At 34.8% G+C, this 11,775-nt stretch overlaps 1 protein-coding gene across 1 annotated transcript; it reads left to right on the top strand.

Annotated features, from left to right (window-relative positions):
- The first annotated feature begins 348 nt into the window (after positions 1 to 348).
- Positions 349 to 7,055, top strand: LOC149553665 (E3 ubiquitin-protein ligase DIS1-like). The gene is made up of 4 exons (XM_089789059.1): positions 349 to 655; positions 1,508 to 1,886; positions 5,708 to 6,094; positions 6,186 to 7,055. Exons 2-4 carry the CDS (start codon positions 1,677 to 1,679, stop codon positions 6,504 to 6,506), a joined length of 918 nt encoding a protein of 305 aa, XP_089645185.1. The 5' UTR covers positions 349 to 655; positions 1,508 to 1,676; the 3' UTR covers positions 6,507 to 7,055.
- The last annotated feature ends 4,720 nt before the right edge of the window (positions 7,056 to 11,775 follow it).

Genomic DNA, 11,775 nt, shown 5'->3' with positions numbered 1-11,775 from the left:
AGAAGCAAGAATTTTTGTTCAAAAAATATTTGAAAAATAAATCCTCTCAAAACTTTAGAGTATAAAATTTTGCCCGTTTGAAAATTAATTGAAAGGGGTGAAATGAAAACATTAGTACCCTGCCTTATAGACAGCCACTAAAAATTACATTAATGGCTTGACAATTGATTTACGAAATAGTCTTTTCAACAAAGGGAATGTTAAAAAACTAAGAGTTCATCTTTAGCTTACATAGAAAAAACAAAATTACTTAATAATAATAATCTGTCCCATAAATTCTTCAATGTTTAACCTAGTGATCTTTGAAATTTCTTGTTACTTACACCTTGATGTGACTTCAATAGAGCCACTTCTTGGGTCTTTTGTCAAGACCCCGAGTTGGGGAATTCAAACAATAATTTCCCTCCACGAAGAGATGATACGTGCGCCGACTGGATATCAAATTTCAATTAATAACTAACCCAGCGTCCATCCGACATTGGCATACTGACGTGTATGAAAATACAAACAGCAGCCGTATCTACTGGTATCCGCAGTCGTAGCCGTACGCGATACATAGAAAACCTTCTCCTGGAAGATCACATTTTTGCTGCACCTTCAGAAAACTTGTCCTTGAAATTTATAATTTGAAAAGTCCGCTTAGATTAGTCGATCTGTAAGTGTTTTCTTTGTTTTTTAGGGGCTGTTTTGCCTCGGAAATTGTTCGAGTTGCAGACAATATTGAATTGCGATTTTACTTTTCTTTTATTTCTTCTTGCCCACTTACCTATTTCTGGTACAAATTTGTCTTTCGACTCGTGATCTTCCACTGCACAAAACGTGGTTTTAGGGGTCAAAATTCAAATTCCGTCCCGTTTGACGGTGAATTATCTTCGCCTCCAACTGAAATAGCAGCCTTTTCTGTAAAGTGGGTACGCGCTAAAATAGTATCTTCAGAAAGTCCTGTTGCAATGGGTCACGCCAAGTTTTGCCAAGAGGGGATATTTTTTAGGACATGTTGAGTGATGTCAATTCGAAGGGTTCTTTTCATCTTGGTGCTTTGGCTTCTTGTGTTTTTGATTCATAATGGATACATTTCTTGGCCCATTCTACGGGCTTGAATGCATTGCTAGTTTATTCAACATTCTGGGGTTCTGGGTGGGGTATTTATATAGATGTTGATATGTCTTTCCTTCAAATTTATGTAGTTAGGTAAGAAAATCTTGGAAGATCTGTCTTCCAATACTACTTGCATTTGGAAAAATCTTTATGCAAAGTGGTTTCTGTTTTTGAAACCTAGTTCTAGGAATTAGGCCTTGACATTATGTATATTAACTAGAAGTTCCGACACAGTTCTAGATCGAATACCTCAGGGTTTCTGGTCGTTTTGTTCAACTTGTTTGGTTTTATTTCTGAACCCGATCAGATTTGGCAATGAAGATGGGTTTTATTCAGTCTTGAACTGTTGTTTGAGTTTCTAATTTCTTCGAATATTTGTAATAAACTTCATCTACTTTTTCTTGCATAGTTGGGGTTTTCGGAAACACAAAATCCGAGGTTGCGTGCTCTCGTCTTACATTGTGGGGAGGAGAATGATCTACTTGTGATCCTCACGACTGCAACAAAGGGAAGCAGAAAAACGGTGTTACCGCGTTCTTTGTTTCGTACTCTAGTTTGGGTTTATCTTGTAAAGGGAAATGACATCGGACATTTTACACTGCGCTGGTCTGGAAGAATTGAACGGTTCTATTGATCCAACCCATTTGCTTGCACCTGGTTCAGAGGGATGTGAACTAAAAAATTATGTGAGTACAACAGTAAAATCGTTGGTGGATGCTGTCAGCAGCGTCCATGAGCTGCTCGAATGTCCAGTATGCATGAACTCTATGTACCCTCCCATTCACCAGGTTTGTCTTTACTTTTGTAAACATCTTTGTGTATGCCTATGAATTTCTATGACATGGAGGACTTTTTTTCCAGATTTCAGAGTTACTCCAAACCAAGCTTGGTTTGCATAAACTAAGGCCGATTTGAATGTAAACAAGTGTAGTATCCGATGAGTAATTTAAATTATAATCCCCAATAATTGTTTATTGTAAGTTATTGGCCAAGATCATGTAAAAGTTATAAATATGTTAACTGAATCATCAATATTTGCACGAATCGGTAGCGATTTTCCTCAAGTGTCATCTTATAACACATTTATCATATAATGATATAGAATGATTTGCCTCCTACTCTATACTCGTACTAATTTCCTTCCCAAAGTTTTATCCTAGTATCGGACACTATATCACTTATTTTGTATCAAATAAATCGACCTCTTTCTTATAGAGGGAAAAATATCAGAGGTAGATGAGAAAAAGGGAAAAATAATTTGAGTATTTTTGCAGACATTCTGAAATTAGCCATGCATTTGAAACAAAATAGAATCCATGAAATAACTGCGGGATTATGAAGAGATGAAAAGTCTATCTTACACAAGATATACATGGATAAAAGGCTGCCCTATGTTTATTGGCGTGGCTGTTTTCCAAACTTTTAGAGACACTTCCCTTTGATTTCTTGATAACTATAGAGAGTTGTATGTACTATGTAGGATTGGGCAAGAAAAGTAGGACAGCAAGCAATTTAATTCAGAGATGGTTTTTGACAAGATACCTTGTACTGAAGGGTTCAAGGCAAAGAAGAGGCTGATACCATGGAGATTGCATCTGACCCATAATCTCTTTACTTCCATTTGCTTACTTTCTTTTAGAAATTATGATGGAGACTTTTAATTCAGAATCTCTTTACAGATAATTTTTTCATGAATTTAGGAGATTTTTACATAGATGCAATTTTCATTTGGCCGTTGCTATTAGTGACAATAGATATTTTCTGCGTTGTGGAAATTGCAAGATTGTTGGATATGCGTTATACTTTGAATGTTCTACAGGCTGCGAGGGAAAATGCTTTGGATTATTATGGGTCGTTTCTCGGTTGACTGGTTATACCTGTTGTTTTCTAATACTGCTTAGTCCTATACTAACTTGTCCATCATGCACATATGGGTTAACTTGGTGAAGGTTTTGTAAATGGGGTTGTAAATAGAGTGGGTTTAACTATGGAAGAAACTTCATAGTTGTGCATTCAAGTTGTAGTAGTATCCAGATGAGTGATCCCCAGAAAGTCGCGGTGCTTCACCTCTGTGAGCATCACCTAGATCCAATGTGTGTTAAGTGTTCCATTCATATTCATGAGAGATGGGCTCTGTGAATCACAAGTCATGAAATATAGATCAGTGAATTTGACTCAAAAACTACATAGTTGAAAATATCACAATAAAAAATATCTTATCAATATTGTAAACTTCTGATTTAATACAACGAGTCCTGCTTTTGTTGGGTTCCTCAGAAAAGGTTTGCGAGGGTTAATGTTGTGCTTGTGCTTTTAATATTTTTTTGTGACGTTCAATAATCTGTTAGCATTGCTTCTCCCTCTTAGATTCATTGATATGATTTCTCTTCAAAGACTCAAACAATCCGCATTTTCTTTGAACTTTGTCATTTTATAAACTAGACTTTACATATCGTGGTTTAGCAGTATAATATGTCTTTAAAGATCTCAAACAGCTCGCAACTTGTATGTCAGAACTCTGTAACAAATGGTGAAAAATAATGCAGAAATTTATAAAAATGTCAAATATCAATAGAAAATTTAATTTGCTTCTATAGAAGCATATTAATTGTAATATAAGATTACAATAACTCTTTCAAATTTTCACGAGTTAAAATTGCAGTGTTTAATTGATTGAAAATACTATTAGTCAACTTTATAATGAACATGCTTCTGATTTAAGATAGAGCAAATAAGAACGTTGACAGAATTCTTGATTTTTGTGTGGAGCATCAACTGGCAAGTGTTAAATGGATTCTATATATTTTGGATGAAGATGTAATATTAAAATAAATTGGGAACACAATGACCTGAATGCATTCTGTTTGAATTTTTATCACGCTCTTATGTAGATATCACACATAAAATATTCTTCAATGTGTTGAAAATCAGGCAGATTATGATACTCACAAATGCCTGAATAATGAATTCCAAATAACTAATGCATCAGTTATCATTCATTGCCAACTAATGCCAATCTGGGTTTTCTGGGAGCATTTTCATCTTTGCCTATTTCAGCAAAATTTGCAATTATCATCCTTCTACTTCTTGTTTCAAACAGAAAATGCATTTTATAACGGGATTATAGATGTATGGTTGTCCCTCTATTTCGAAATGAGTTACCTTGAGTTAGATCAGATCCAATGGTTACAGGCAAGTACAAAACAATATCAGGTGTAAGAAAGTGGCATATAATATGCATTCCCGCAGTTGTGCAAACATATATAAATCAGTGAGTTGCAGGGTGCTGAATATTGATGATTAGCAATGCATGTATTTCTCCAACCTGAGATTTGCCTTAGAAAAACAGTTATTCATGTCATAATTTATGAAAATATGTTGCATCCGAAAGAAAATCATTTAAAAGTTGATTTTGATTTGGCCCTATTTACATAGTTACTATAGTTGAATTGTCTTTAATTCTATTTTCAATGTTTCTGATTTCAATTGTGTCAAGTTTTTGAATCAACGATTCTGATCACACTCTGTGATCCATCATCAGATTAAAGAAGCACAGTAACAGAGCTCAAGAAAACATCTCCGATACGTGCCACAATTACATGGAATTTGGTTTGGCGGTTACATTTTTCCAAAAGCTAAACTGTGATGTTATTTCTGTTTGCGTGACATTTCTGGGAAACATTGTGCCATTAATAAATCATATTGTGCCCAGTGGTTCAAAGTTAGTAACCATGTTGCAGGTGAGAAACTGATGCTGTTGTGCTCACATCTAAGCAACCACATGACTGTGAAGTGTGAACAAGCAATATTATATTGTCTGTTGTGATCGCATCTATAAGCAATCACATGACTGTGAAGTGTGAACAAGCAATATTATATTGTTTTTCTGGATTTGATTGTGTAAAAGTTTTTGCATCAACGTTTTGGATCACTCTTTATGCTCTCTTTCATGTCCATTCTTATGATGGATCACACAGTGTGATCTGAAATGTTGATGCAAAAACTTTTACACAATTGAATCTAGAGACAAGCTCAAATATCTCATGGATTGTGGGAATCTTCTTGTTCTTAGCGTTATTTTAATCTTTTCACTGGGCCTGTTGAAATCTGTTAACCTTCTCATACATTTTAAGAAATGCTGCAATTTGTGAACGTCATTAGGTTGATTGCAAATTTTGGTTGGCACTCATATGATTGATACTCAGTTTCTGGCATATCAATACTCATTAGATTTTTGGCATACGATTACTCATTAGATTTCTAGCATAATTATCTGTTTTTTTATGCCTTCCTCTTTCGATCTTACATCTCTAAAGCTTTTGTAATAGCTCAACTGCTGTTCTTTTTTGTTTGTGGAAAAATATCTCAGAAATCATCTTAGTAAGCTTTGCTGCAGCATCTTTGAGAAGTTATTTTAATTTAAAGACCTGCCAGATTTGTGAATATGATAATTTTGCATCAAACAGTGTTATTGTTGACATAGTTAAGGCCTTTGGAGACATCTCTTTCTGATTTTAAGGAGATAAGTAATGGCAGGCTGTGACTTTGATAAACATTTCTCTTGTGAAATATGTATGTTGACAACCTTTCTCATGATTTTTGTTTGCAGTGCCCAAATGGTCACACGTTATGTCATGCATGTAAAGCAAGGGTCAATAACCGGTGTCCAACCTGCAGGTATGAACTTGGTAATATCAGATGCTTGGCTCTTGAAAAGGTCGCGGCATCTTTAGAGCTTCCATGCAAATATCAGTGTTATGGTTGCCAAGAGATATTTCCTTATTACAGTAAATTAAAGCATGAAGCTCAGTGCCCTCTTAGGCCATACAGCTGCCCATATGCAGGTTCTGAATGTAAAGTAGTTGGTGATATACCATCTCTGGTGGCTCATTTGAGAGGAGATCACAAAGTTGATTTTCATGACGGTCCTACCTTCAATCACAGATATGTAAAGTCAAATCCACATGAGGTTGAGAATGCTACTTGGATGCTAACAGTGAGCCCTTATATGCTCTTAAACACAAACTTATCTCCTCGTTTCTTTCTTCATATCTTGGATATGTTGTTTATTTTGTTTTTAATTGCAGGTATTTAATTGTTTTGAGCAATACTTTTGTCTACATTTTGAAGCGTTTCAACTGGGCACATCCCCTGTTTATATAGCCTTTTTGCGTTTTATGGGAGACGATAATGATGCTAAGAACTTTAGCTACAGCCTTGAAGTTGGGGGTAGTGGTCGGAAACTGACATGGCAGGGCATTCCTCGAAGCATTAGAGACGGTCACAGAAAAGTTCGTGACAGTCATGATGGATTAATTATACAACGAAATTTGGCACTCTTTTTTTCAGGAAGTGACAGAAAAGAATTGAAACTAAGATTAACAGGGCGCATATGGAAAGAACAATGACCTTTTCAACATCTCCTGATGAGGAAAGTAAGCATCATGCTCCATTTTATTTATCTTCTCCCTGTGGTTAGTGAATCTTATTGTAAACTATTGTATCCCTTCAAGAAATTAACTCTAATTGCAAGGTCATCCGCAGATACAAGGATGCTATTTAGGAGAGTCTGTAAGTTGACTGCAATGCATGTCATATGAGTTTTCTGCATATACCAGCTTTTATAATTGTCAAACATTATGTACATTCATGCAGTTGAAAGCTCAGCATTTTGTCTTGTTAAATGACAATTATGAAAGTTAGTAAATCAGCCTGTAAATTGACATTACCAAGTGAGGAGAGAAGTGCAGGGTGGTTGTTGCCTGTTGAAGAAACCCAAAATAAAAAACAAAAAAACTATGGACTTGAAGAGAATAGTGGGTATAAGGATCTAATTATTGTGTTCGCGAAGTCGAAAGGGACAAAGATTTTCCTATGCCTTTTAAGAGTTTGTAAGAAGCCTGCTTATTGTATGCATGCCAGTAAAATTTAATATTGCAAATTTTTTGTCCTTAGAATCCTCTTCAGAACATTTGTACAAAGTAGTGTAAGTCAAGCTGTCTTGAACCGAGATATTTTCTGGAGGAATTGTTAGGGAGGTGCTCATACAAAGGAAGAATGCTATGGCTTTGATAGTTTTTGCCTGCTTCAGAATAATACAGGCTTAAACAAATGCATTTCCTCTCGAAGTAGCTGTATTACGCGTTATCATAGCCAACAAACATTATCCTGAATGTTGCTCAAATTAAAATGGAGTGTCCATGGTCCAGTATTTCAGATTAAAATATAACCTTTGCAGGAATGTCCTTTAACATTTGATAGCTTTATTATTGATCAGAATTGCTCGTTGAGTGCATACAATGAAGAATAGTTTCTTGGTATTTAGCTTGTGTGGTAATTATTTTGGAGTGTAGATTGACCATAGTGTAAAGGTAACATGTAGGTGTAATATCTCACATCCCATTTATGTTTATGAGGCTGGAATTACGATGAAAGAGATTGCATTTTCCCCATCAAAATGATGTATGCGGCTTGACATCAAAACAGCCACTATTTTAATAATTAAAATTAGTTTGTTCTGGTTATTTTGGCATTAAAGGATAAAGGAAGGTATACATGGGATCAGAGCCGCTTTTAGTAAAAATAAGGTAAAATAATTGATAGGGGAGAGGATTTAATTGTAGAGTATGTTCTAATTAATTATTAAAATTAGTTTGTTCTGGTTATTTTGGCTTTAAAGGATAAAGGAAGGTATACATGGGATCAGAGCCACTTTTAGGAAAAGTAAGGTAAAATAATTGATAGGGGAGAGGATTTAATAGTAGAGCATGTTTTAATTGCTGTGATAGTACTAGTTGATTTTATGTCGAATATTTTTTGAAAATATTATAACAATAGTTGCGACTAAAGTTTTTATTGTCATTGATAATTATCCATAATTATATAAAATGTATTCTTTAGATTTGAAAGACAACAAATCATTTGATGCCACAATAGCGCATTGATAAATAATGATTTTTTGGTTCTTTTTAAAAATCTTTTTGAAAACATTGATAAAACATGTTGATGTGGTATCATATTTGAACAAAAATTAATAATATGAATAAAAAAAGTGTTCATTCATCTATATGTTTAGGTAGTTGTATATCCATCTAAGAGGATAGGTATTTGTACATCCAATAAGACAAGTATAATGCTTTGTTTAAAGTTTTAGATTTAGGGGCTATCTATTTTTTCAAGTCTCTTTTCTATAACTACACATCTCTAATGAGAGTGTATCAACCCTAAAAGAGGGTAAAAATTTATTCAAATCAAGAGATTAATGTTTAAACAAATAAAGTGCAATGTGGTTATGGTTTGATTTTCATATATTGACATTTTAAATTTCTTGAAGTTGTTGAAGGCCAAAATTAATTAAAAGTCTCGAGTGGTGCAATTTTTGATATGGTGACTCAAATTTATAACATTATCTAAAGAATATTAACAGTTTGTCTATCGACTGTTTGACAAAATGTCAAACTTTTGATTAGTTAAGGCAATTGATGTGTCAAGGTTTAATTGTTGAACTATAATTGGTCACGGTTTTTTACAATGGTATTAGAACGGTTTCTTGCCAGTGTGCAGGAATTGGGCTCCAAATCAGTTGTTAGTGGTCAGTATGTGATTCATTATTTTCTATCATGGTTGGTGATAGGAGATAAGCTCGGCACATATTTGGCTTTGCATCCTATGTAAAAAATAAACGCTATTAGATTTGGAGTGTTGCATTTGGACGAAGTTGTCCATGACTAGTGGTACCATGGGTTAGTTTCTTTGTGACATGATCATATCACTTCCTATCAGGAGTTCGTGGATTGCTTGATCGAGAGATTTGATAGGAAGGATCCACAGGTATACTTTTGTAGATTGGCTCAGTTGAAGTAGTCTGGTGGATTGGAGAGTTACATAAGTGAGTTCTAGAGGCTTTCAATCATGGTTTATGATATTTTAGAGCACAGATGAGTAATGCTATTTATGGAGGGATTGACTGAGCCACTCTGTGGATGGGTGAAGTCATTGGACCCATTTTCTCAACAGGTAGCAATACATAAGGTATAGGACTTGGAGTTCTCTTCTTGAAGCAAGGTTGCTTCGAAATCTTCCGCTTGAGGATGAGGAGCCCCCACCAATTGTTAAGGACAAGGGCAAGTCAATGGGGAGATCTGATGTCACTTCGAGAGAGGATTCGAGGAGGCATCAACTTTTCTAGTGGTGTAAGGGGGCTTTCTCTAAAGGTCATACTTGCGTATTGAGGCCAAAGGGAGTAGTGAATCGTGGTATGTGGGTTTACACTGATGAGATTGAGGATGAGTCATCACAGCCACATGAGGATGTTGATGAAGATGATCATACAGATGATAGAGTTTATACTATGATTAGTATTTATAGGATGGTATTTGACTCACATGTTCAAGATTTGCATCGGGTACAGAGTTGATCTAAGCCTAAGTTGGATTGTCTGCAGGATGATTGGGTAGGTATAATGAAGGAGAGTGTGTTGAGGTCTCCTAAGGATTTAACTGTTAATGATGTTTTGACCTTTACATCACCAACACAGGTACTTGGTGTTGTGTTGTAGGTCATGTTATTGGTTATGTTGCTGGTTTTGGCATTTTGTTGGTTTAGTGATGACAAGGACATCACTTATTTCTTATGGGATCCTAGTGGAGGCTTTTGTATGATGCCAGATTGCTTGAGGACAAGCAATCTTGGGGAGGGAGGACTGTAATGTCCCCGTTTTTGGCAAGTGTATGTAGTTGATGGAGTTAGTTTGTCATAGCGACCCTCGTGAGCTGACAGGGTGTTTTGGGGGTCTCAGTTGTGAACTTACTACTTTTAGTAAGTTTATTATTGGTAGTTGCTATTTTTGGCACTACGGTAGTTGACTTTGCAGTTGGTCATCACCTGCAGTAAATCAGGTTAATAATTGCATGAGCTCTTATTTATTCAATGATTATTAAGTTGCATTATTATAATGATATTTATATTATAATAATAATGGCATTAAGAGATATTTCTAAAAAGTATGTTGAAAAGTTTCTAGTGTTGAGTTCTTTTGGGAAATTCCCACAATCTTTGAAGTGGAGTTTTTTAGGAAACTTTGGCCAATGAAAGATTATAAATGAGAGCTCATTTCATTAGGAAAATCACGTTTGAAAATATATTTTCTTTTGTTGCCTTTGTGACTTTTTTTGAGTTTTGAATTGTGAGCCCTTGCTGAAGTATAAAGGTCTATGAGTTTTTGATGTTTAAAGTCATTGCTGATGTATATACTTTCACTAGTCAAATCTCCTATCTATCATTATCTGTGTTTGAGAGATTGGCATTATAATTCTGGGATTCATCTTTGAGTACTGTGGCAAGTTGTTGCTATTGTATAGCAATTTGCTGGGTCTTCTACTGTAATTATTGTGGTTAAGGAGACAATTTTTTGAAGGGAATTGGCTGTAAGAGGATCATGACACTTAGCAATTAAGGTGTGTTCGTTTGAGAATACTGCTGGCTACATTTTGGGACATTGGATGCAATGTGTGGCATTGGGTTTTGTAATACCCCAAAATTGGTACATTGCTATGCCAGACCAATTCTGGTCTATTTAATCCAAAGTAACGAGAATTAGAATAGGATCGGAATCGGCAAGGTTGAATCGAATCGTGAATCGGCTATGAATCGACAAATTTCAAAAAACCCTTTAAATTTAGAGATTTTAACAATTTAAAACTTATTTCATGCACCGTTTATTGAATATAACTTAAACAAACTATAACATTATCAAATAGAAGTTAAAACTTAACATACATAAATATGGAATATAAAATCCATCACATACGTAACTATGTTATGTAAAATGTAAATTGTAGGCTAGTTGAAGTAAATAGAAATCAAAGTGCTAAATTTAGATTGTAAGAATCATTATGATTACAGTAAGGTAAGGGCAAGAATATCTAAATTTAAAATTAATCTAATTGTCAATTTTGATTCAATGGTGTACCCACTTTTAGAGTCATTTAAGCAGTTTGCACTTTGATGTATAAAATTCTTAACTATGGGTTAAGTTGTAACCAAGAAATGCTTCAAAAATGTTAAGCTTTTTAAATTGACAAATATTTAAATAGATTAAAGAACTGTAAGGTATAGTAGAAGAGATAATGAAGGTTGGCATCAACAACAAATCTAAAAAGATTAAGCTCTTGATTGAACCTCTAAAAACTGGGTAATAAAGCAAAGCAATGCAAGCCTTGTAAATAATATTTCTATTGATAGTTTAAGGTATAACGGGAGAAATAATGGTGGTCAACAATGCATCAATGGAAACTATGAAACTGAAAAGATTAAGCTCTTGACTGAACCTTTAAAACTTGGAGTAAATAGTCAAAGCAATGCAAGCCTTACCAATAAGTTTCTTGTTGGTAAACTAAAACATAACTACTACTCATGAGTTTTAGGTCAAAGGCATATATATAGGCATGCAAATTTTGGGGACAAGAGTAAGCACCATCCAGTCTATTGACTAGGTGTAGTTCAAAACAAAAGTTTTACGTGTGAACATCATCCAATGTGTCATGAACCCCAAGTGACATATGTACTATACACCATATTGCAAATACCATCAATATTAATTGATATACACTTTGATTGCTGATTCACAAGGCAGATTCAAGCGATTTTTGGCAAATCATTGATTCCGATTCACGAGGC

The sequence above is a fragment of the Cupressus sempervirens genome, chromosome 6 (assembly GCF_028749045.1).
Source record: "Cupressus sempervirens isolate cs-2001-9-10 chromosome 6, ASM2874904v1, whole genome shotgun sequence".
NCBI classification, from domain to species: Eukaryota; Viridiplantae; Streptophyta; class Pinopsida; order Cupressales; family Cupressaceae; genus Cupressus; species Cupressus sempervirens.
Note: the sequence above shows the minus strand (reverse complement) of the source record. Positions and strands in the feature narration are given on the sequence as shown.